The sequence below is a fragment of the Phytophthora cinnamomi genome, assembly GCF_018691715.1.
Source record: "Phytophthora cinnamomi strain GKB4 chromosome Unknown Contig37, whole genome shotgun sequence".
NCBI classification, from domain to species: Eukaryota; Oomycota; class Peronosporomycetes; order Peronosporales; family Peronosporaceae; genus Phytophthora; species Phytophthora cinnamomi.
The window spans coordinates 848,936-873,052 of NW_027150970.1; the positions used below are offsets into that span (position 1 = coordinate 848,936).

The 24,117-nt window shown below is 52.3% G+C and overlaps 11 protein-coding genes across 11 annotated transcripts; 6 read left to right on the forward strand and 5 right to left on the reverse strand.

Annotated features, from left to right (window-relative positions):
• Positions 1-299: 299 nt before the first annotated feature.
• IUM83_11869 (AGC protein kinase) lies at positions 300-1,622 on the reverse strand (the record flags this gene model as incomplete). Its single annotated transcript, XM_067936456.1, has 1 exon — positions 300-1,622. The coding sequence occupies one exon, from the start codon at positions 1,620-1,622 to the stop codon at positions 300-302; it is 1,323 nt and encodes a 440-aa protein (XP_067792114.1).
• Positions 1,623-2,250: 628 nt separating this feature from the next.
• Positions 2,251-3,113, forward strand: IUM83_11870 (phosphatidate cytidylyltransferase; the record flags this gene model as incomplete). Its single annotated transcript, XM_067936457.1, has 2 exons — positions 2,251-2,694; positions 2,769-3,113. The coding sequence occupies 2 exons, from the start codon at positions 2,251-2,253 to the stop codon at positions 3,111-3,113; spliced, it is 789 nt and encodes a 262-aa protein (XP_067792213.1).
• A 117-nt stretch (positions 3,114-3,230) lies between these two features.
• IUM83_11871 (phosphatidylglycerolphosphate synthase) lies at positions 3,231-4,706 on the reverse strand (the record flags this gene model as incomplete). The annotated part of the gene is made up of 1 exon (XM_067936458.1): positions 3,231-4,706. The coding sequence occupies one exon, from the start codon at positions 4,704-4,706 to the stop codon at positions 3,231-3,233; it is 1,476 nt and encodes a 491-aa protein (XP_067792212.1).
• A 5,154-nt stretch (positions 4,707-9,860) lies between these two features.
• IUM83_11872 (uncharacterized protein) lies at positions 9,861-17,092 on the forward strand (the record flags this gene model as incomplete). The annotated part of the gene is made up of 7 exons (XM_067936459.1): positions 9,861-10,020; positions 10,095-10,216; positions 13,489-13,928; positions 16,182-16,370; positions 16,449-16,624; positions 16,699-16,980; positions 17,049-17,092. The coding sequence occupies 7 exons, from the start codon at positions 9,861-9,863 to the stop codon at positions 17,090-17,092; spliced, it is 1,413 nt and encodes a 470-aa protein (XP_067792215.1).
• Positions 17,093-18,001: 909 nt separating this feature from the next.
• IUM83_11873 (uncharacterized protein) lies at positions 18,002-18,985 on the forward strand (the record flags this gene model as incomplete). The annotated part of the gene is made up of 1 exon (XM_067936460.1): positions 18,002-18,985. One exon carries the CDS (start codon positions 18,002-18,004, stop codon positions 18,983-18,985), a length of 984 nt encoding a protein of 327 aa, XP_067792214.1.
• Positions 18,986-19,128: 143 nt separating this feature from the next.
• Positions 19,129-19,575, forward strand: IUM83_11874 (prefoldin, alpha subunit; the record flags this gene model as incomplete). Its single annotated transcript, XM_067936461.1, has 1 exon — positions 19,129-19,575. The coding sequence occupies one exon, from the start codon at positions 19,129-19,131 to the stop codon at positions 19,573-19,575; it is 447 nt and encodes a 148-aa protein (XP_067792216.1).
• Positions 19,576-19,984: 409 nt separating this feature from the next.
• Positions 19,985-20,317, reverse strand: IUM83_11875 (ER membrane protein complex subunit 6; the record flags this gene model as incomplete). The annotated part of the gene is made up of 1 exon (XM_067936462.1): positions 19,985-20,317. The coding sequence occupies one exon, from the start codon at positions 20,315-20,317 to the stop codon at positions 19,985-19,987; it is 333 nt and encodes a 110-aa protein (XP_067792191.1).
• A 159-nt stretch (positions 20,318-20,476) lies between these two features.
• IUM83_11876 (uncharacterized protein) lies at positions 20,477-20,997 on the forward strand (the record flags this gene model as incomplete). Its single annotated transcript, XM_067936463.1, has 3 exons — positions 20,477-20,479; positions 20,671-20,710; positions 20,786-20,997. 3 exons carry the CDS (start codon positions 20,477-20,479, stop codon positions 20,995-20,997), a joined length of 255 nt encoding a protein of 84 aa, XP_067792192.1.
• A 668-nt stretch (positions 20,998-21,665) lies between these two features.
• On the forward strand, positions 21,666-21,994 carry IUM83_11877 (uncharacterized protein; the record flags this gene model as incomplete). The annotated part of the gene is made up of 2 exons (XM_067936464.1): positions 21,666-21,881; positions 21,968-21,994. The coding sequence occupies 2 exons, from the start codon at positions 21,666-21,668 to the stop codon at positions 21,992-21,994; spliced, it is 243 nt and encodes an 80-aa protein (XP_067792217.1).
• Positions 21,995-22,096: 102 nt separating this feature from the next.
• IUM83_11878 (putative peroxisomal targeting signal 2 receptor) lies at positions 22,097-22,704 on the reverse strand (the record flags this gene model as incomplete). Its single annotated transcript, XM_067936465.1, has 2 exons — positions 22,097-22,531; positions 22,648-22,704. The coding sequence occupies 2 exons, from the start codon at positions 22,702-22,704 to the stop codon at positions 22,097-22,099; spliced, it is 492 nt and encodes a 163-aa protein (XP_067792219.1).
• An 83-nt stretch (positions 22,705-22,787) lies between these two features.
• On the reverse strand, positions 22,788-23,983 carry IUM83_11879 (Peroxisomal targeting signal 2 receptor; the record flags this gene model as incomplete). Its single annotated transcript, XM_067936466.1, has 4 exons — positions 22,788-23,090; positions 23,163-23,660; positions 23,729-23,848; positions 23,936-23,983. 4 exons carry the CDS (start codon positions 23,981-23,983, stop codon positions 22,788-22,790), a joined length of 969 nt encoding a protein of 322 aa, XP_067792218.1.
• Between the last annotated feature and the right edge of the window lie 134 nt (positions 23,984-24,117).

The window sequence follows — 24,117 nt, forward strand, 5'->3', positions numbered from 1 at the left end:
GTTGATGTATGTTTTTTTTTGCTTTTTTTAAAAAAGAAGCATCATGTATTATGATATAAGGGTGTTTTTTTTGTTTTGCTACCTAACTACCTTGCTAGAAGTATTAGTACCAGTATATTATTTGTTGGCTCTATGTATCAAAATGATCTATCTATCGCTTGCTGGGGCGTGAGGGTGCGCTGACCAGATAAATTAGTGGGGAGACGAGGAATTCGGGAGGGTGCGAGTGCTGGGCTGGGGTCGTAGCTGGATCGGCAGTTTTACACGTGAGACAGAAATGAAGAGGCTGGCCAGGTCGACTAGAAGTCGCGGAAGATGTTGGAGCCGTCCTCGAAGTAGGGCTCCACATCCGCCTCCAACGCCTCTTGGTAGTCGTCGTCAATGGTCTGGAAGAAAGATGTGTCGAACGGACCGCTCAGCTCGGGTGTGAATGGTGCGTCGTACTCTCGGCGTAGCAATCGTTGCCAGTCCTCAGGACATGAAAACATCCGCGAGAAAAACCTGTGCGTCTTGATCTTCTGCATCGACGATAGCCGCTCATCGGGATTCTTTACTAGAAGCTGAGTGATGAGGTCGCAAGCCAGCGGACACTCTTCCTCGAATTCGTTCGGGAACTCCACGTTCTCGTTGGTGATCCTGCGTCCGAGCTCGCGCGGGTTCTCGTGGTAGAATGGCGTTTTGCCCAGCAGAATCTCGTACATGATGATGCCGAACGACCAAATGTCCACGCGCTGGTCGTGCGACTGGCGCAGAAGCACCTCCGGCGCCATATAGTCCATGCTTCCACACAACGTGAGGTTTCGCGCGTTCTGGGTCTGCTCGCTGCTGTCGTCGGTATCTTCAGCTCGTTGCGCATCGGGCTTGGCAAAGCCGAAATCCAAGATCTTTAGATATCCTTCCTTGTCAAGCACGAGGTTCTCAAGTTTCAGGTCACGATACAGCAGTCCCTGGTCGTGCAAGTACTCCAGCGCGCTCAGGATGCAGCCCAGGTAGAACACGGCGTACTCCTCCTTTAATCCTCCGAACTGACTGCGTAGAACACTGAGACCACCTGCATCCAGAGTGCGCGTTTGAATTGGCGCCAGCGACTCGGACATCGCTGGTTTTGCCGCTCTAACGGGTGTGGCAGGACGAAGCTCATCATTGTCGTCCTTCATCGATCCCTGCAGCTTCAACTGCGGCGTGGTCTTGACAATCTCCGCATTTCCATCCTGCTCTTCTTCACTGTGCGAGTACACGAGACTCCAGAGCTCCCCGCCCGGCAGATACTCCAGCACCAGGTACAGACAGTCGTCGTCCTGGAAGGTGCCGTGCAGCTTCGCCACGAGCGGGTGCTGCAGCTGCAGGTGCACCGCGCGCTCCCTCAAGATGTGCTTCTCCTGTCGCGTGGTGACCACGTGCTCCTTGGACAGCACCTTGAGCGCGACGCTGGTGCCCGTGGGCTTGTGCTTGGCCAGCTTCACGACGCCGTAGGTGCCGACTCCGAGCACGCGGATGACCTCAAAGTCGTCCGCCGCCAGCGTCTGCAGCTCCGGGTCGCTGCTCTCGATCAAGCTCGCCGCCTTGTCGCCGCCCATGTCAATTTCTGAAGTGGCGCTGGGCCTCACCGCCGGGTAAATCATGGCTGTCTGCTTGTCGGGACTACTGCTACTGCTAGTGCTGCTACTGCTGGAGTCTATGCGGCACTCTGCTACTTGGCAACTCATAGACGCACGCACGCTCAAAACTCAGGAGATGGATAGTGGAGGCCTCAGAACGCGTGGCGAGCTGGATTGGGCCGTCTGATCCGCCCACCCACCAGTCTCTCGCAAGGAAGAGCGGTAAATTTGGGCCCCGAGGCTTCAAGCCCACGAAACTTCCACACGGATGAATGCTACGTGCGACGAGAATAGCCAAGTGCGCACACGTCGCAGGAATAAGACCAAGATCTGTGACGTGTGAGAATCCATTGACATACACCCCGTGGATACTCTCGCTCGCGTCGAGGTCCGTCCATCGATGCCATCGAGCGGTGATACATACATGAGATCACAGCGACGACACCACGCTGGATACTGCGCTGGAAATTGACGATACCTCGTTGCACACCGCGGCGCATTAGGCGTACATATTAGGCGGCGCCGCCTGTTAATGCCGGTTCGGGAGGTGTAGGTGAGCCGTTATTAATACATGCATCAACGGATTTGAGGGGGGCTGAAGTACGTCAGCCCCCTCAAATCCGTTAATAACGGCTCGCTCACTTGGTCTCCGATGTATTTGAGCGACGGAGAGCGAGGGGTGTCTCTATCCGTCTGTGCCGCGTGCGTGGCGGCGATCCTGGCGTTCCAGTACGTGGTGTCTGCTCGGCCGCTGGAGGCGGCGCAGAATGGTGCAAAGCGCCGCGACGACCTCCACGCGCAGCGCAAACTGCAGCATGTGGGCACAGGGGCCATGATCTATGCGGCCTCGAGCTTCTTCGGTCGAACGGCGGGCGCGGCGGTGCTGCTGGGCTTTGCAGTACTGTTCTATGGGCTGCATGATCTCAGAGGACGCAGCGAGGCGGTGAATGCGGCGTATATCAGGTGCTTTGGCTCTATCCTGCGGCAGTACGAGGTGTCCAGGGCGGCGCTGCCCGGAGCTTACTACTTCTTGCTGGGCTCAGGCTTCTCGCTGGCGTTGTTCCCTTCCCGAGTCGCAAGACTCGCTATTCTCCATGTGCGTTGGTCAGTTTGAATTAACGGTAGAATAGTTGGTGGTGTGAGGTCTTACAGTGGTGTTTCACTGTTTAGTTGTCCGTGGGGGATCCAGCCGCGGCGTTCATCGGGACGCTGTACGGGCGACACAAGCTGTCGGCGTTGGTGGGGAAGCTGGGAGGCAAGAAGTCGCTGGAAGGATCGATCAGCTGCTTCTGCGTCACTGCTGCAGCTACATTCGCGGTGTTGATGGTGGAGAGGGACTTCTACTTTGACGTAGTGGACAGTGAATTTGGAGCGGTGGCTGGCACGATCACACTGGCATCAGGAGTTGGCGCTGCTGCCGCCGAGCTGCTGGACATCGGCGGATGGGACGACAACTTGACCCTGCCATTGCTCTCGGGCGTGTTCCTGCAGCTCACCGTTGGTGGGTTGCTTTAGAAGGAAGGCATATCATAGCAATATGCAAAATACATTTGGCACGGCAATGGGAACTTAGGTCTATTCTAGTGAAAATTGTAGAGCTCTATCGTCTTGATGCAGGTCTCGAGTCGGAGCTTAGAGGTACGCAGCGATGAATTTGGACACGGGTCGGATCCAGTGGCCATCCTTCCAGCTGAACAAGCCGTGCAGCATGCGCTCGGGTCGTCGCCAGAGCTGCTCAGTAACCACTTCAGTGTCTTGAGTGAGCGCGTCGTACTCGTCCTGCAGCCTGCACTGGAGGTCAGGGTTGCGTGTGAAAACCACGAGGTTGGACTCGAGGTCGCAGCCGTACGATCGCTGCCCGAAGTTGGAGCTTCCCACAACGGTCAACTGTGGCCAGCCCAGCTCCGCCTTGTGTCCGTTGGTCACCGGCAGCGGGGGTGGCCTCCACCACATGCCCTTGCCGTGAAAAGTCCAGCCGGGGCGGTTGAACTCGCGCAGCACCGTTGGGAACTCGCGGCCGAGCGTGCGCTCGAAGAAATCCTGCTCAATCAACGAGTAGGCCATGGGCAGCGCTCCTTTCACGCCACGTGCATCGTAGAACCCGTTCGCGCGTGGCGCGGCCGAGACCACGTCCAATCCAGCACCACACCGCTCCAGCAACTCGCTCAAGAACGGCGGGAAGTTCAAATACCCTGATGCAATCTGCAGCTGCGAGCCACGGGGCAAGTTCTTCACCAACATGCTCAGCACGCGTTCGTCGTGGTCCATCGCGACCGGCGTGAACTGCAGCGTCGGGAAGGCCCAGGCGTCGGTGAGCTCGTCAGCCTCGTCCTCCTTGTGCTTGTCCGGGTCCACCAGGTCCTCCATGCTGCGTCTCATGGCCGCTTTGGCTTCCTCCGAGTCATGAGGCAGCACCGGGTGCAGCAGCTCGTAGTCGTTCTCGTCCCCTGTCAACGTCTGGAGCTTCACCTTGTACGAGAAGCCCGCGACGAGCTCCACGAAGTGGTGGTAGAACTGGGCGAGCCCGCCGCACTGCGTGAGCTGCACGTATCGGTCCTGTCTATTGGTGAAGTAGTCGGCGCTCAAGTTGGCGCCGCTCAGCACGAGCGTGTCGTCCACCAGGTAAACCTTGGCGTGCGAGACGCCGAGCGTCTCGTTGAAGGGCGGCGGCAGCTTGGCCTTGAGTCCGGACAGCTGCGGCACGCGGAACAGCAGCAGCTCCACGTTGGCCGGGAACTCCTTGAGCAATGGGGCCAACATGGTCACGGAACTGGCGCTCGGGCCGCCCCGCTGGCCCCGCGAGTAGTCCAGCACCACCTGCACCTGCAGTTCGGGTTTTTCTCGCAGTCTGGCGGCCAGGGCGGCCACCAGCGCCGCCTCCAGGCGACCAGTGCCCAGGTACAGCGACGAGATGGATACACGCCGTTCCGCGCGCTGCACGTTGCGCAGCAGCTGCTGGTAGAAGGAAGAGGGCGACGGCAGCAGCGCCACGTCCGCGCTGCGCAGCGGGAAGAGCCGCGAGTGCCGCGCCAGCGACCGGAACAGCAGCTCGTAGCTGGTGCTGGGGTCGTCGAGAGGAGCAGGAGCAGGAGCAGGAAGTGTAGCCATGTTGGGCTGATGAGCGAGGAGCTCCGATATAATTTGTGTGGGGCAGAGGACGGCGGTGGGATAAAAAAAAATTAAAGGGGTGGGTGAAATGGTTGGGTGAAATAGAAGTTGAAGTGGGTTTTATTCTGGTGGTGAAGCATATTCATCGTGTATTTTGTCGATGGAGTTGCGACCTCATCGCGGCAGCTGCTCTTGTTGTCCGCATCCATAGCGACGGTCTTTATTGCGTGCGTGGTTGCCGTCGTAGCTTACGCCATTTTCCCCGAAACTTGTCGTTCTTGGCATACCGCGGATACTTTGGCAAATAATGGCGCATCCAGCCCAGGCGAGGCAGTATGTGGACTTTGTCTCCAGCCAAATCATGCTCATCCGGCGCACAAACGTTGTTTCGCGTAGCACGGGGAACGCAGTATCAGTTTCCTGTGATTGTTCTTCTCCCAAGATAATCGTGAAGAAGATCGTGTTGCGGTGCGTTGAGCACCGTGAAGACATAACACACGAAGCGGTTTTACACTCACGGTCGACAATTTCAATGCCATCTATGTGGCGACGTGCATGCAAAGAGCAACCTCGCCTGCCGCTATCGCGACAATTGCTGCTGTCGATTTATCGCAAACGATCAGCAAGCTCTACGGATTGCATCGTCACACGGCAATCATCCGGTCTAAACTTCACCATTCTATTGACGCAAATCGAAACAGTGATGACTTGTTATTCACGGCCAGCTCTTTGTGCAGAGAACCCAAAACGTTTGAGAGGTTTTCAAGTAGAGCCATTTCCAAGCGGCCATGCCATTTGCACCCGCTATCGAGGGCAGCTTTGAATTTATAAACTTGGCGATACCGTGCAAACGACAAGTGTCAACAGCAGCTACAAGGCTACCTGTTGTTTACTGAATGCCTCGTCATCGCATCTCATTGGAGGTCGTAGTTCCACTATTTTATGTCGGCTACATGCTGGTAATGGTACATCTTCCTAGTGGCCAGTATCACGCCGAAATGAAGGGCGAAAACGTTGGTGCTACGGTTCTACCCGTGTTCGTGCTCTGACTTTTTTTTTTGGTTTGTATTGTAGTCACTTAGTTACTCTAACGACTTTCGTGCTCTGACTGCTGTATGTCGCATCACTAACGTGGTTAGTTGCGGTAATTAGGCGCATATGAGGAATGCGAGCAGGTCATCAGCGTGCGTTTGTCTTAGAGTCTCAGATGTGGCTGATTCAGGGCAAACTGATCTATGGATGTTGATAACTCTATCGTTTTGTCTAACGCACTTTGGTACGTCGATTTAATAGTGTTATGCGGCTATTATATCATGACAATTAATCGGGTCCAAATGTCCGCTTCCTGATTTCATGAGACGACCAACTTGGTCACCAAGACAGCGGAAGAGTAAACACTTTATCGAAATAAACTCAACTACGTATCGAATAGTGCCCGGGGAAGTAGATTAGACAACGTGCGCCAAAGCTTTCTTCGTTACCCCAGCGAACATTAAAGTTTAGCATACCGTTACAGTACAACATAACTAACTCGCTTTCTTCTGCAATTAGAGTTGATCTCAAATCAAACTGAGCGGTGCTAGTTATTTTATCCCAGCAAGGGTAACAAGAGATATTTTTTACGTCCAGAAATACCACGACCAATCCTACTTACCTACTGCATCTTGTAAGCCGGCTTACTCGAGGAATGAATCGACTTCATACGCAAGCTGGCTCCCGCGTTCGTGCGCTGGTAAGGAGATGGGAGTCCATCCAAGTGGAATTACACGGTCGCTATTCAGTTGAGCGGTTTGTGTCCATGCAGCAATATCGAGAATCCACCAGTACCTGGTGTTCGCTCTTGGTATTGTTGGCGATTCCACTCTTTCCGTTGGGTTGTGTGGCGGTTGTTGACGCTTTCCCGTTAGAGTCACCAGATCTCGGCTTGAAGCATACTGGAACGTTATGGATTCGGGGAGTTTTAGTGGGGTTTCTCGATTCTTACGCCCTCGTGTGGATGTTCTCTCGCTATGTACCAGAACTGAAATTGTCTAAATTGACGCTACTGTCCGCCGCAATAGCTGCAACTGCAGCCCTTCACATCACTGCACTGTGCCTGATGGTATTGCTTTGGTATCCGCTCCCTTTTACTTTGTTTTGGACAACTGGCCCATGGCTAGGAACCTTGGCGTTGTCATTGAAAGTTGCCAGAGGAGAATTCCTGCGCTGTCGTACTGAAGCTCTAAACGAAGTTCGGCGCTTCTCGACCATATTGATAGTGACGACGTCGACTGCGGTGATATACACGGCATTCAATATTATCTTTCAAACTGTATCGATCGAGTGGCAATCGCTTGCAGCCCTTACGATCCCGGTGTTCAGGATCGCTCAGAAAAACTTATTTTGCCGCTTTCTCCGCGGAAAAGATGACTTGAAGCCAGAGATGGTCACCTTGAACGTCGATGTGGCCAACGCACTGTTTATCTCGTCGACCATGGAGAATCTCCAATCCATTAAAAGCAGCGCGATGCTCGTCGTGCTAGATTTTATGCAAATGCTGACTTCACTATCAGATTTGAAGCGCATGCTCAAAGAAATCAGAGATATTACCAACGAGGAAACCGACCAAGCCATCGCTAGAGCGCTTATGATTGCTTCCAAGTACCCTGAGCTAGCAAAGCAACCTACTACATCGTTATCGTTACGATCCAATTATGAAATATCTCGAGTGTCTACACTGTCGAAAATCCGAGACATTACCAACGCTATGGCGAAGAATTCAAACTCAACACAAGTTGCCCCCTCGCCAGTTGAAAGCAGCATTCTGCCAGATTGCTGTTTAGGGAGCACGTACAAATCTCCTACTTTACTGTTGGGCAAAGGTGTCGCCGGGGTTAGCTCCAGGACGGTTGAAAAGCGCCATCTTTTGCTTCAAAACGTTCTCCAATTGACTTTTTTCATGGAATTCTTTTTGCTGAGTGAACTCATGAAAGCGCTAACGCCACTGACATATAGTAAGTGCTTACTTAGCAAACTAATGTCTTTCTTAGTATCATTATGCTAACAGAGTCAATAACGTTCCAGGTTGCTACCTTCTGATCATTTTTCACTGGCCCAACCGCAGATTTTATTCGCAGTTGGAGGGTCTAGGTGAAACCCAATTCTCGAAAGTTATCGGACACATTCTGATCTACGGACTCTTGGAGGTCGTGTTGTTCGCGTTGTTAATCTGGACGCTCCACAAAATGACCTATAAGTCCCCCTTGCAGCACCTTGCACACACCGTTAATAGAAATTGGGGTGTAATCCAGTGCAAACTGGTGATCTGGCTGCTAGTATTGGTACACTCAACTATTCCTCAACTGGGTACGTCGGGCGAGCTTCACAGATTAGTCGTATCCTCTAATAACATTGTGGTTAAATGCGCCAATGTGTAGGGATGGACTTCACCTTCAAGTTTGAATGGATGCACAAACACTAAAGACATTTCCATTATGCCCACGACTACTGTTCGTGCTGAGGTCCTCGTGAGTTGAACTCAATTTTGGGGCACGTTTATTTTTTCAACCTGATATGGGTATGCCGGTTTTATTCAGTGGGGTAGCTGAAAGCGAACTTTTAAGCTAATTTCACAAGATGCTGTAAAAATTGCAAACAACACTATTTAATTTCAGTTTAGGCGACAGTATGGCAGATCGTGCAGTCAACCTGAGCTAAACTGATTGGTTTTGACAGCTAAGGACTTTAAGGCATGGATGGAGCCAATCATGACGCTCGGACCTTTGGGTCGTAGTATTTCGATTAAAGCGCTAAAAGTTTCGGCCATTTTACCCAACAGCCTACGTGAATATTTTTTTTTTACGTGTTGCGTTTCAACACCTGCGTTCTCTAATGCTAATTTTAGTGGATTTTCATCGTAGTGCAAAAGTTTTCTCGTCAACACAAGGTCAGTCCGACCGTAGAGCCTCAATTTCACTGAGCAAAATGACACCGCTAGATGGCCTGCTTTCTCGGCTTGGCTCAGGTATCCGTGCGATTGTTCAGCGATGGGAGTCCGTCCAAGTGGAGCTGCATGGAAGCTATTCGATGGAGAGATTTACTTTGATGAAGAAGTATTGTGAAGTAACCAGTAGTTGTTGCGCCCTCGGAGTATTAGCAACCACCCCGCTGCCAATGTTGATTTGTGCGGCAATTGTCGATGCATTTCCGCTGGAGTCACCGAGCCGCGGTTTCTCACACAGTGCTATGTTGTGGATTCGAGGAGTTCTAGCTGGGTTTATTCAGTCTTACGCCCTATCGTGGATATTTTGTCAGTACGTGGCCGAGCTTCAGATCTCCAGACGCGTATTAGTGTTGGCATCAATCATTGCGAGTTTTGCAATTCATGGCATGGTATTATTGCTGGCACTATTGTTGTGGTACCCGCTACCGTTCACGGTAATATGGGTATCTGGCCCATGGATATTCATACTGGCTATTGCGCTAAAACTTTCAAGAGGGAGTTTCCTGCGCGATAATACCAAAGTTTTGCAAGACGTTCGGTGCTTCTCAGTAATTTTTGTATCACAGACATCTACGGTACTAGTGTACACGGCGTTCAATGCTATCTTTGCCAGCGTCCCTCTTCAGTGGCAACCCGGCGTTGCACTTATCGTCCCGGTGTTCAAGATCACACAGAAAAACGTGCTGCGTCGGATTCTTCTCGGGAAAGACGACCTGAAACCAGAAATGACTATCTTCAATATTGAGATCTCCAATGCGTTCTTCATTTCGGCGAACATGCAGCGCGAATCGTCCATCAACACCAGTATCTTGCTCATCCTGGTAGACCTACTACAAATGTTGCTGTCGCTTTGTGATCTAACGCTCATGCTCAACAGTGTAGGAAGCATTTCTCAGAAAATGGGAATTGGTACCACAGAGGCTGTTAATATTGCGCTAACGATTGCGGCCAAGTACCCGGAGCTACCAGCTCGAAGCCACGTAACCGACAGTTTAACTCAATCGAAGGCCGATATGTGGTTCCTGTCATTTCACCAAAGACATACCAACACTAGTATACCCAAATCCGGGCCGAGCAAGACACAGGTCGCACCTATGCCAGCTGAGAACGGTATAACATTTCTAAGATCACCTCGGGGAGGTCGAACGGCCCCTCATGTATTGCCAAAAGAGATGTACGCGACTGAAAGTGGTATCGACACTGCGGTGGCTATTGAGCGCATCACGCAGCGAGAACGATACTTGCTGCTTGATAAAGTCCTCCAGATCATGTTTTTCACAGAATTCGTTTTGCTCACCGAGTTTATTGAAGTCTTCATGCCTGTGATGTACAGTGAGTCTACATCCTCAGTATTTTTTTATGATGAACTGAGGTACTACTGCTAACTTGCTGTGAGTTTGAGCTAGGTCTCTACCTCGTAATTCTCTTCTACTGGCCGAACCGCCACTTTTATCCACAGTTTGACGGACTTGACGAAGCTCAATTTTGGAGGAAAATCTGCAACATTCTTGTGTATGGATTGTTGGAGGTGGGATCATTCGCACTACTCGTTGGCATGATTTACAGAACGACACACAGGCACCCACTTCAGCAACTCGCATACGCGATCACAAGTAGTTGGGGTAAAATTCAAGGCAAGCTGCTAGTTTGGGTGATATTGCTACTCCAGTCTACTATTTTGCAAATGGGTGCGTGCAACGAGGTAGCCTGTAAATTGCATCATTGTCTAACTTGGAAATGTGTAGGAACGGACTACACCTTCAGGTTTGAGTGGATACATAAACACTGAATACAGTCTTTTGGGCAGTGGGTTCTACCAGAGTTGCCGACTGATGTGCGCACTGCAGACAGCCAAGTAGACCAAATACTCAACAATGGGCGAATCTATAAAGCTTGGATGACGTACAGCTGATCTAACTTCACATCCATGGAAACGCTCTGGTGCGCTCTCGATTTATACTTTCATCAGCTAACCTCAAATAGGCGTCCATTTTTGCTCAAGTTGACTGCATACTGTCACTGACTTTCATGATGGGGGCGATGCTAGTGACGTGGGGGTGGAGGCTTCATCGTGACTGGAAGCGACTGCAGGTCAGCTATTACGGCGGGAAGTACTCCATTCACCGATCTCTAGCTCTCGAAACCTACTCAAGAAACGTCTCCTTCCAGCACGTTCTTCTCCTCCTTATTGGCACCCCACTCCCCATGACGATTCTTGTCATTTTGCAGGAGCTAATTCCACTGCAAGATCCGAAAGAAGGCTGGCGCGTTAATTACGGGTTCTGGATTCGCATGACTATCGTCGCGTTCGTGGTGAATTTAACCAACGTTGGCCAAGCCCCCTACTTTGTCAAGGAAATATCGCTCTCAAAAGCACAGTTGGTTCTTGTGGCCGGGTGCACATCGACCATTTTCACCGCATGCGCTATTCCCATCGTAGCACATACCATGTTTCCAGTTCCGTTCTTTCTGTTGACGTTTGGCCCGATGTATTACCTGGTGCAGATCATCGTCTTTCGACTCGTGACCGGAGCTCGTATCTTTCGCCAAATGCTAACACATCCGGACCAACTCCTTCGCTACATGACATTTGTGACAATACAACTTACTCTATTGTTCACGTATCCTGCTTACGAGGCTTTGTTTCGAACTGCACAAGGAACGCAGTATCAACTCCCGGTTATACTGCTCCTTCCTGTCATTAAAGTATTCTTCAAGAATATGGTTCTACGGTGCACGGTGCACTTAGAAGACATGATGCCGGAAGCTGCCATCTTCACAGTCGATTATTTCAACGCAATCTATGTGGCGACGTGTATGCAAAGTGCGACTTCGACTGCCGCCATCACTGTGATGACTATTGCGGATTTGTCCCAGTCTGTCCTTATGATCTACGGTTTACATATCAAGACGAGAACGATCCGAACGAGAATTGGTATGGTTGCTAGGGCTTTCCCAAGGAGTTGCAATCTACTTGTCTCGACGAGCATGGTGTGTAGAGATCCCATGAAATTCGACAACCAGTTCTGCTCAAGTATTCGGATACGTTCCAGCTTCCCACACCAATTATCCGAGGACGATGAAGAACTTCTGGACAAACTGGAGAGCACTACTGAGGCAGTCAACGCCGATAATCACCATCCCATTGGTCCAGACGAAGCTGTACATGCGCGGAACTCTCCTAAAGTTCAATCCCGTGGCACGCCTTCTGGAAAAGATCGTTCGTGGTGCGCGCGAAAACGCAGTAATACGGTCTATCCCGTCGCATCCGTTGTGGTCAATCAATTACATTTAGGGAAAAAGAAGAGCACTCTTCGGGAAGCACTGGAGGCCCTCTTCACGATAGAATGCCTCGTTGTTACTGCTTACTTGGAGGCTGTGGTTCCACTGTTTTACGCTGCTTACATGTTGATGATGGTGCACTTTCCTAGCGCTAAATACCACTCGGAGTTGGCTGGTATCACCCGCGACAATGTCGGGACTACAGTGGTTTCCGTTTTCGTCTTCGGATTACTTCAGATTTTGTCCTTCGCAATGCTTGCTGTAGTAATTAAGCGCAACTGCGGGATGCGGATCCTGTATCATCTCGCGTTCGTTTTGGAGACACAGATGTTTCTGATTCAGTGCAAGTTGATGGTCTGGATCATGCTTACGCTGTGTTTTCGAGTTAAACATTTTGGTAGGTTTGCTTCATTCGAATATTTAGATCATACCACTTACCCGTTGTGCTCCAACAGGTGTCGACTTCACCTTCAACTTCGCCAAATAATTGCACTTTCACCAAGTGTGCCACTGGCTAATAGACTCAGTAGCATAAGCCAAGTAACCGGCTAAAATGGTAACTGTTCCTACTCAATCGCCGTTGTAGCACAAAGTGCATTATCAGCAGTATCAGTCCTACGATTTTGATGGTCCTAGATTCATCTTGTCTCGTGATCGTCGAGGTGTTCTTTGGTGCTGGAGTTGAAACAACGCCCTTCGTTACAGAATGCAAGATTATTGCGCTATTTGTCCAAAAGTACGGATTCACCGCTGGTGGAGAATACATGTATCACACTAAGTAGCGCAGAATAGATTACTCCTTTCGATCACTGGTGACATTCTGCTGGTATTCGATTTGCATGATCCCGTGGGAGCGTCCCGAAATACTCACTTCCCTTGCCGCCTCTGAAAGGATTAATGAAGGGAACTCTTGCTCGAGTAAGCTGTGACGTTCGTGCACTGGTACGAAGGTGGGAGTCCATTCAAGTGGAACTTCATGGTAGCTATTCGGTCGAGCGGTTCATTTCCTTGCAGAAATATCGCGAATCCACCAGCATTCGTCGGTCGCTCGTGGTATTGGGTACGATCCCGATTCTCCCTTTGGCTTGTGCAGCAGTTGTTGACGCCTTGCCACTCGAATCACCGGATCTTGGTTTGGCACACAGCGGGACCGTTTGGGTTCGTGGAACGTTGGTGATGCTGTTTGGCTCGTATGCACTGGCGTGGATGTTTGGTCAGTACGTGCCGGAACTTGATATCTCCAGACGTACAATCATTTTATCCACAATTGCTGCAACTGTAGTCGTTCAGGTGTCGGCACTGTGCCTGATAATGCTGCTGTGGTATCCACTTCCCTTCACAGTGATTTGGATAACCAACCCTTGGATATGGACTCTAGCGTTATCTCTCAAGTTGTCCAAAGGTGAATTCCTTCGCAATCATGCTGAAATTCTGAGCGAAGTGCGTCGCTTCTCGACCATGTTGATAATGCCGGCGTTAGCTGGATTGGTGTACGTTGCGTTCAATGTCATCTTTCAGACAATTCCGGCCGAATGGCAGACATTTGCAGCAGCTCTTGTTTCAGTGTTCAAGATAATTCAGAAAAACGTGTATTGCCGTCTTCTCCGCGGGAAGGATGACGTGAAGCCCGAGGTTGTCACTTTGAACGTCGACGTCGCCAACGCGCTATTCATCTCGTCAACGATGCAGAATCTCCAATCAGGCAAAAGCAGTGTGGTGCTCATTACGTTAGACATTATGCAGATGCTGACCTCACTATTCGATCTAAGCCGCATGATTAAGGAAATCAGAGAAACTACTAACGAGGAAATCGACCAGGCCATCGCCAGTGCACTGCTAATTGCGCACAAATACCCGGAGCTGCGGGAGGAGTCGGTGTTGCCCACGAGGCCATTCCCGTCGAGATCGGACATCTTCAAAGTGCAGAAAATCAAGACCACCACCGACTATATTGCAAGGTTTGCCAGTATTACGCGGGTTGCTCCTATGCCAGCTGAAAGCAATATCGGGGTCGTGCCAAATTATTCGTTTACAAGTCCAACCCGGCCCCTAAATTTCCCCACCGGAACTGACCACACGACGGTTGCCCTTGTCGATCAGATGACGCCTCAGCAGCGTCACCTCCTGCTCCACAAAATTCTTCAGATCATGTTTTTCGTGGAATTCTTTTTGCTTGGTGAATTCGTGAAAGCACTTATACCTGCAGTGTACAGTGAGTAAACACTTCATAGAATGTTCTACCAATATTTCTTGCTAACACGTGTGAATAACTTGCATTTGTGCCAGGCTGCTATTTGGTGCTGCTTTTCCACTGGCCCAACCGCAGATTCTACCCGCAGTTGGAAGGCCTCGACGAGGTTGGCCTCTGGAAAGTTGTCGCGCACGTTCAAATTTACGGACTACTGGAGGCTATATTACTCGTGCTACTCCTATGGACGCTCCAAAGAATGGCCTACAATTTTCCCGTGCAGCAACTTGCATTCGCAATTGATACTAGTTGGGGGAAAGTCCAATGCAAGCTCGTGGTAATTACTGTGCTGCTATTGCAGTCTACGATTCCTCAATTGGGTATGTCCTGCATGGATCATAAACTTTTGTTTCCTCACATGTCTTTCATTCATGTAATTCGTAGGAACAGACTACACGTTCAAGTTTGAATGGACACACAAACAGTAATCGGCATCTCGGGGTCCATCATTACTGGCGCCGTGCATTTCACGTAGCTGATGACTGTCTTAGATCTTGCGGACAAATAAAGGAATCAAAACCGTAGATAGCCCTGCAGGAACCGCACATCCTTAATGCCTACGATGCTCTATGAAGCGAGAAGGAAAACCAGCCATGGGTGAACTCAAAGATCCAGCACTTTCGACAAGGTGGCGATTTTTCGCGCAAATGAAGGAATGATGAATGCCGGACGTCCAAGAACGCGGCTTGCATGCTATCGCTCGCGCTGTCGCGTACGTCAAAGCATCGCAGCAATAAGGTCTACCCCGTCGCATCTGTTGTGTTCAATCACTTGCATTTAGTGAAAATGAACAGCACTCTTCGGGAAGCACTAGACGTCCTCTTCACGATAGAATCTAGGTAGATATGTGGTGCGCGTAGTGAAGATCGTACCATCAAAATCAGTGTTTTTTATGAGTGGCCAGCTAGTAGTCCGCACAATCGGATTGTTCGCGGGTGGAGAACATTTAGAAAGGCGCAAAAGCAGAATAGATTACCCTGTCGAGCACATCGTTTGATAATATCAAACGATATTATAGTACACGGCTTCCCGAAATACTCATTTTCCCATAACCCAATCCGAACGTTAGCGTGTCCGATCGTTGCGACTGAATGCGTGGAACTCTTGCTCGAGTAAGCTGTGGCGTTCGTGCACTGGTACGAAGGTGGGAGTCCATTCAAGTGGAACTTCATGGTAGCTATTCGGTCGAGCGGTTCATTTCCTTGCAGAAATATCGCGAATCCACCAGCATTCGTCGGTCGCTCGTGGTATTGGGTACGATCCCGATTCTCCCTTTGGCTTGTGCAGCAGTTGTTGACGCCTTGCCACTCGAATCACCGGATCTTGGTTTGGCACACAGCGGGACCGTTTGGGTTCGTGGAACGTTGGTGACGCTGTTTGACTCGTATGCACTGGCGTGGATGTTTGGTCAGTACGTGCCGGAACTTGATATCTCCAGACGTACAATCATTTTATCCACAATTGCTGCAACTGTAGTCGTTCAGGTGTCGGCACTGTGCCTGATAATGCTGCTGTGGTATCCACTTCCCTTCACAGTGATTTGGATAACCAACCCTTGGATATGGACTCTAGCGTTATCTCTCAAGTTGTCCAAAGGTGAATTCCTTCGCAATCATGCTGAAATTCTGAGCGAAGTGCGTCGCTTCTCGACCATGTTGATAATGCCGGCGTTAGCTGGATTGGTGTACGTTGCGTTCAATGTCATCTTTCAGACAATTCCGGCCGAATGGCAGACATTTGCAGCAGCTCTTGTTTCAGTGTTCAAGATAATTCAGAAAAACGTGTATTGCCGTCTTCTCCGCGGGAAGGATGACGTGAAGCCCGAGGTTGTCACTTTGAACGTCGACGTCGCCAACGCGCTATTCATCTCGTCAACGATGCAGAATCTCCAATCAGGCAAAAGCAGTGTGGTGCTCATTACGTTAGACATTATGCAGATGCTGACCTCACTATTCGATCTAAGCCGCATGATTAAGGAAATCAGAGAAACTACTAACGAGGAAATCGACCAGGCCATCGCCAGTGCACTGCTAATTGCGCACAAATACCCGGAGCTGCGGGAGGAGTCGGTGTTGCCCACGAGGCCATTCCCGTCGAGATCGGACATCTTCAAAGTGCAGAAAATCAAGACCACCACCGACTATATTGCAAGGTTTGCCAGTATTACGCGGGTTGCTCCTATGCCAGCTGAAAGCAATATCGGGGTCGTGCCAAATTATTCGTTTACAAGTCCAACCCGGCCCCTAAATTTCCCCACCGGAACTGACCACACGACGGTTGCCCTTGTCGATCAGATGACGCCTCAGCAGCGTCACCTCCTGCTCCACAAAATTCTTCAGATCATGTTTTTCGTGGAATTCTTTTTGCTTGGTGAATTCGTGAAAGCACTTATACCTGCAGTGTACAGTGAGTAAACACTTCATAGAATGTTCTACCAATATTTCTTGCTAACACGTGTGAATAACTTGCATTTGTGCCAGGCTGCTATTTGGTGCTGCTTTTCCACTGGCCCAACCGCAGATTCTACCCGCAGTTGGAAGGTCTTGATGAAGCTGGTTTCTGGAGCGATATCGCTCACATTCAGATCTACGGAGTTTTGGAGGCCGCAATCTTCATGTTATTGCTATGGACGCTTCGCAGAATGATTTACAACTTTGCCGTGCAGCAACTTGCATACGCGGTTTATAGTAGTTGGGGGAAAATCCAATGCAAGCTCGTTATATTAACGGTGCTGCTATTGCAGTCCACTATTCCGCAATTGGGTATGTTCTTGTTGGTTGGACCGTAACGTTTTTTTTTCTCACATTTCTTGCATCCATGTGATGTATAGGAACAGACTACACGTTCAAGTTTGAGTGGATCCATAAGAAGTAACCTGCATTGTTCGGAGTTGGTGACCGATGGCTGCAGCTTTCGTAGTCCCCAGGCTATTGGATGTCAGTCTCGTACGCTGGACAGTGAGATCGGCAAGTGGCTGAACGTAGGCAATTTCTAAAATGCGGCTAGGCTTTTCCGGACGTGCAGGACATGATGAATGCCAACAACAAGTTGGTTCAGCCGATGACCAGAAGTTCGGATTCCCAGACCAAACGAACGTCCAAAGAAGGCGACTTACACGTTGTTGTTGTTACAGTCACGTAAGTCAAAATATCGATATCGGACAATCGTACATTGAACGTTGCCTAATTGCTGGATTCGCAACCGCTTTTGAAATAATGTTCGTCAACGTGCAATTAGGGTCGCTAACCCCTGTCTACGCTGTATGCGAGGTTTGACCGACACCAGCGGCCTGGAACCTGCGAGGAACTGCATCTTACTGCTATTTCGCAGGACTTGTAGCTTCCGACCTCACCCTTCTACGACATAAACGGTATTAGCTGCTCGGTTTTTGCCAATAGCACAATACACCTCAACATTATGCCCGAAGTGCATCGTGCACATTGGCACGCCTTCAGCTAAATTGAAGTAAAACGGTCATACAAAACTACTCAGGCGCCAGTGTCAACCAGGACCCTGTTTGGCATAATGGAAGTTTGTTGGTATTTACCATTCTTGGATTCCCGAATAGACGTTTTCTAACTTCTTGTCGAAAAAAAAAAACGACGAACGCCAAGTGATTTTCTGCGGAAACGGCAACAAAACTGAGTTGAAAAATGGCACTAAATTGACCAAATAAAGTCCTTCCTCGCACTTTACTAGGGGTAAATTACCACCCTTCCGTCACTTTTGAATCTGAAGAGGCACGAGCCAGGAGCTCAATTGTGTCACAAGCTCAGCAATAAGATGACAACTGAAGTCTCGCGGCTGCTGGTGCTGGGCCCCGACCAGGACAGCAGGCGGGCGGTGATCTCCAAGCTGCGCGAGCTCAGCGGCGACGCCGAGAGCCTCGACGCGGCCGTGCTGAGCCTGCGCACCAAGTACTACCGGGCGTCCGTGGAGCTGCACGAGCACCAGGTGCGCGACAACGCGCCGGAGCCGGCGCTGCAGCACGCGCTGCACGACTACGAGGCGCTGCTGTGCGTGGCGGACGCTCAGAGCTTCCTGCACGTGCAGCGCTTCGCCAAGCGCGTGGTGGACACGCTGCCCTACGACGTTTGTCTGCTGGCGGCGACCACGTCGGCGGCGCCGCGCGAGAGCGTGCAGAAGATGCAGGGCTGGTGCCAGGACAACGGCTTCGAGTTCGTGGACCTGGACGCAGAGCAGCAGGCGGGCGACGGCGGCGACGACGACGTCATCGACGAGAAGCACGGCATCGAGCGCGTGCTGGAGGCGCTGCACTGCAACATGTGGCGCTCGATGGAGATGAACCCGCCCAAGGTCAATGAAGCCAAGCCCACGGAGGTGAAGGACGCGGCTCCGGAGGTGGAAGCAGTGGAGACGAAGGAAGAGAGAGCCGAGCAGCAGAGTGACAACCAAGTCGAGCACAAGGACAATAGTGCAACGGGTGATATTGCTGGTGGTGGTGGTGGTGATGCTGAAGGGCAGGACGCTGCGACGGATGATTCGAGGCTTCAAGCACTGCTGCAGGCTCTGGAGATTGCAGGAGGCCCCGACGCTGGATCAGCTGACGCAGGTGGAGGTGACGATGATGACGACATCGACATGGCTGAATTCAGCGCGCTGATCTCGGAGGTCCGCAACGTTCGCGACCAAGGACAATCCCTCACCGACGAGCAGCGACGTGAGCGAGCTGCCGAGGTGGCCATGAAGCTCTGGAGCTTCCTGGGCGCGGACGACGAGGACGGCGGCGCGAGCGACTCGGACTAGCGCTGTAATTGGTCAAAACAAAGCTGCAAATCCCGCGTAACGCGTTGTCATTGGCTGTACATTCGATTACAGCCCTGTGATTGGTGGAATTGACACGGATACACTCGTTGGTGGTCGATGGCACTTCCAGAGAGAGTATCATCATGGCGGACGCGCAGAGCGAGGTGAACCTCGTGGACCTGTCGCTGGAGCAGCTCAACGCGCTCAAGGGCCAGCTGGAGAAGGAGCTGCAGCAGCTCACGGCGTCCTTCGGCGGCCTGCGCGAGGCCCAGTCGCGCTTCTCCGAGTCCAAGGAGGCGCTGCAGGCCATGGCGGCCGCCGACCTGAGCAAGGAGGTGCTGGTGCCGCTCACGGCCTCCATGTTCGTGCCCGGGCGGCTGGCCAGCAAGGACGAGGTGCTGGTGGACGTGGGCACGGGCTACTTCGTGGAGCAGTCGGCGGCCAAGGCCGAGCAGTTCATGGACCGGAAAGTCGAGTTCCTGCAGAGCAACACGGAGCAGCTCAAGACCGTCATCGACGGCAAGCGCAACATGCTGGAGGCCGTGCTCATGATCATGCAGCAGAAGATGCAGGAGGCGCAGCGCCAATAGGCCCCGCAGGGAGGGGCTCCCACTGCAGCAAAACAACTACAATATAATCCAGAAAAGAAAAAAAAAAACAGGAACCGTCTTGAGTTGTTGGCGGCGTTCATCCCCCCCAGTATCTACTGCATTGACGACAACAGGATTAAAACACCAGGAAGGAAGTATGCAGCAACAGCAAGACGTGTAGGGTGGGATTGTATCAGCGTGGGGTCTAGCGACGCAGTCGCTCCGACATGGAGCGTTGATCTGGATCATTTGAGTCTGCAACTGCATGCAACTGCATGACTCCTCCCTGTGGTCCTGTATTTTTGTAGTGCAGTCTGCAGTTGTGGAGGCCGCTGGGTTGCACTGTGTGTAGCTTGGTTGATGGGTTTTCTCCTTCTTCTTCTTCTCTTCTCGTGGGTCTTGGGGCCGGTCAATAAATATGCACGAGTCCGTAGGAGAGCGTCCAGAAGAGGATGAAGGACAGCGCCTGCGACATGACGCCCGAGAAGATGAAGGAGAAGGCGCTGGTGTTGAAGTAGAGCTTGACGTCCATGCCGAGCTTCAAGACCCAGAGCGCCACGGCCGTGAACACGTAGGCGGCGGCCAGGAAGGCGAAGCCCTGCAGCCCCGTCATGCCCGTGATGCCGGCGATGCAGCCGGCGATGACGCACATGGACGTGTGCACGTACTCGACGGCCTTCTCGTTGCTCTTCATGTTCTCCATGGAGAAGAACTCCACCTTCTTGTCCTGCAGCGCCTCCATGTCGTCGTCAGTCCGATCAAAGTATCTGGCGCTCAGTATGAAGGGGGGGGGGGTCTGCTCGTTAAGTGCGGGTTAAGTATTTTATGCGTGGACCACGCACAGTGGTGTTTTATACATAGTTAAGTGCGGATTAAGTATGTTATGCGTGGACCACGTAGAATGGTGATTTAAACACCGTCTCTATGTTCGCGGTTCAATTTGAATTCAAACATCCGAACTTTGAACAAAACACAACGGATGCTGTTGCTTTCGTGTGTCAAAACTGCAGAGTGCAAACTTCCGCCTCGGAGTCACCACGCCGACTCTGCGCGTCTCCACTTCGGCCTCGCTTCAGCCGATTTGTCATTAATTAGCGACCAGCTACGCTCGAGAAATACTCAATAATTGCAACAGGTGCGAACAACCACCGCATCGACTGTGCAACGCTTCGATTTCGACTGACATCGCTTCCCCCATTGCTGTTGTCAGTTTGGACGAGTGTATCATCAGGCTACGTAGATCATGGCGGGGCAGAGACGCTCGAAGGTGGCGCCGAGGAGGTCGTGGCACGCCATGACGGGGCTGCTGCTGCACAGTCGTGCGCTGCACAGCACATTGGCAACGTTGGAGCACCAGGAGACCTGCGCCCGGCTGATCAGCGAGATGCCCCGGGTGCGCAGTCCAAGGCGGCGAGCGATTGAGATCCAGGGGGCTCCGCACGCTGCACCTGTTGCCAAGCCACTCGCCAAGCCATTGGTGTTCCGGAAGACCAAGCGGGAGCTCGAGCGAGAGCAACAGCAGCAGCGAGCGCAAGAGCAGCTCGAGATGCAACGGAGGAAGAAGATCCGAGTGGAGGAGAGGACGGATGAGGGCGTTGGAGTAAGGCGATCTCGCCCAAAGTGCGCGCGGATGCTGGAGTGGACCTGTCGGAGGACGTCGCACACAAGACCGGGGGCAATGCGCGCACATTCGAGACGCCGCTTGTTGTTTTGAAGCTGCAGCCAAGAGTCCCGCTCGAGTCGATCAAGTGCACGCGTGGAACATTGAGCACAGCTCCGGTGAAGCGAACCAGTAGCCTGCGGAGAAGATCGGCTGTTGCAAGCAGCAGACAGCGAATGGCGCTTTCCACCCACACTATGAACGTCGGCAGATCCGTCTTCAGTTTTTGACTTTTTACGATCAGGGGAAGCAGCAGCTTAACTAGCCGCCCATACAATAAATAGACGCACACGGTACCATTATCTTGCCACACTCGGAACTCTCCACAGCTCCATCCAGAACAAGCCAAGTCCGAGTTGAAGCTAGTCTCGTGCGAACTTAACCTCATTAAGTACGCAACATCGAAGAAGCCTCAGTATCGGAATTCACTATGGGGCTGGAGGAGCTGGTGGTGACCGGCGCGTACGTGTCAGGCGCCGTGTGCATCGTGCTGCTGACGCTGACCATCAGCTGGCTGGTGGTGTGGAAGTGCGTGCTGGCCAAGATGCCCTTCATCCAGGAGCTGTTCGACCTCAAGCCCAAGAAGCCGTCGGCGCACGACGAGAAGTCCATCTCGTTCCAGGACCGGTACCAGGCCTACAAGCGGGTGCGTCCCCAGCCTCCGCTGCCGCCCACCCAATTGCATAAACTGCATAAATGGCTGATGCATTGCTGTGCACTTCTTCCTTGCAGAAGCGGCACGCGTCGAGGATTTCGTAGAGAGAAAAAGAGGGAGCAGAAGAACGAGCAGCCAAACATCACAGCGAGCGCTCAGCAATAAACTATCGGCTTCATCTGCTCTTTTGGCTCTGCTTTATTCACCTACCTGACCAGCCACTTGCCGCCGGTGCCTTCCTCGCCGTCGTCGTTCTGCTGCAGCTGGCGCACCAGCGCCAGGTACTCGCTGGAGCCTTCCGCGTGGCTACTGGTGGACGCCATTCGGCTGCTGCTCTGCACCTCTGCGGCCTTCCGCTTCTGGGCAGCCAGAGCCATCCTCTCCTCCAGCGAGAGCTTGGTGGATGCAGCTTGGCCCTCGGCAGCCTCCGTCCGGGACTTGGCCAGAGCTTCCTCCCGCTTGCGACGCAGCTCGTCGTCGTCATTTCCTGACTGTTGCGTGGCAGCGCCGTATTTGCGCTCCGCCGTCTCTGGATCCCACTCACGCAGTGCATCCAGTGTTGGCTTCTTCACTTGAGCCTGCAGCTCCGACGGCAGCTCCCAGTAGCTCCGTCCCAGCGCCATATTGAAATAGTACGTGCGCTGGAGGAGCATGGGCACAGTTTGGCACCGAATTTCGCAATGGAGAAGCGCCCGTTAGCAGAGCAAACACGACTAGGATGTAGTTTGGTGTTAATAGAGGAGATGCAAGCGATTACCCCAGTGTTTGGGTCCACGTGCTGCGTCCAGAAGCCCGTCTTCTTCGGCGTCTCCATGCCTGCCTGCGGTCAATAGTATCGAGGTGCTGATAGTGATGAACGCAATCGGATTATGGAGGGTTTAGCTAGCGAATGCGAACTTAACGCGGCGGCGACGGCGGTGGACCCCCGAAGTAGTTCCACACGGCCACATGCCGGTCCCAGGAGCACGAGGCCACCAGACCATCCACGAAGAGGCTGAAGTCGAAGCCGAAAACGAACTCGGAGTGGTGCTGCGCGTTCTGGAGTCGAGGATACGGCGACTTGGTGTTCCAGATGCCGACCGACATGTCGTAGGACGCCGAGGCGATCACGTCCGGGTCGTGCGGCGAGCACTTGATCTTCTTCACAGCGTAGCTGTGTCCCGGAAGCATCCGCACCTCTCGAGCTGGGTTCCGGATGTCCTGCAACGATACAATGCGAGATAAGTAAGGCTATCAATCATGAGAAAGTTAAACGAATTCCGACCAACGTACCCAGACTTTGATCGTGCAGTCGGCCGATCCCGAGACGACTTCGAACTGGTTGTACTTGTTCCAGTCCAGAGCGAGCACCTCGTTGCCATGAGCAGCGATGGTAGTGACCGAGCGCGCGCTGTTGAGGTCCCAGACCTTCACTGTCCCATCCCCCGAGCAGGACGCGACCAGCGAGTTGTTCTGCGTGTTCCACACCGCATTGTACACCGCACTCGAATGCTCCGCAAGCGTCAGCACCGAGTGCGGCACTTCGGGCTTCCAGATCTTGACGCTGCCGTCCCACGACGCCGACGCGAACGAGTCTTTCGCCACGAGGTTCCAGTTCACGCCGGAGACCTCCTGCTTGTGCTCGTGGTAGTTCTGGATCGGGAACTGGTCGCGCGTCTGCAAGTGCCAGAGCTTCACCGACCCATCGGCGCAGGAGCTCACGAGCTGCTGGCCGTGGTTCTCGCTCCACGCGCAGTCGTACACTCCTTGCGGCGTGTCGAAAGCTCGAACCTGATCCGAACTCACCACAATAAGGTCCCAACTTCCACCCTACCAACACTGCAGTAACCTCAACGCACCGGAGCCAATCCCCCTGCTGGCAGCAGTTCGTACACATGCTGGCGGCCGTTGCCCACGATGCCGAAGTACTGCGCCGTGCCGACCGCCACCAAATTGTCCACGAAGGGGCTGAACTCCACCTATTTAGCCACATTCCGAGCAGAATAAACACGTTAGGCGCGCGCTTCTTGCGTGACACAGCGCAGATATCTGTAGGCAATGCACACCGAGTAGCCGTGGAGCTCCGTCTGCGTCTGTCGCGGCTGTAGGAACATGGCGCCGGTGGCTCAGATTCCCTAGTAGAGTGGCATCCAGCGTCAACGCAAGCTCCAGAAGCTGAAATGGTACAGTGTACCGGTTCCTTGTAGGAACAAACTTCAAGACTATAATTGTAAATACTAGTATTAAA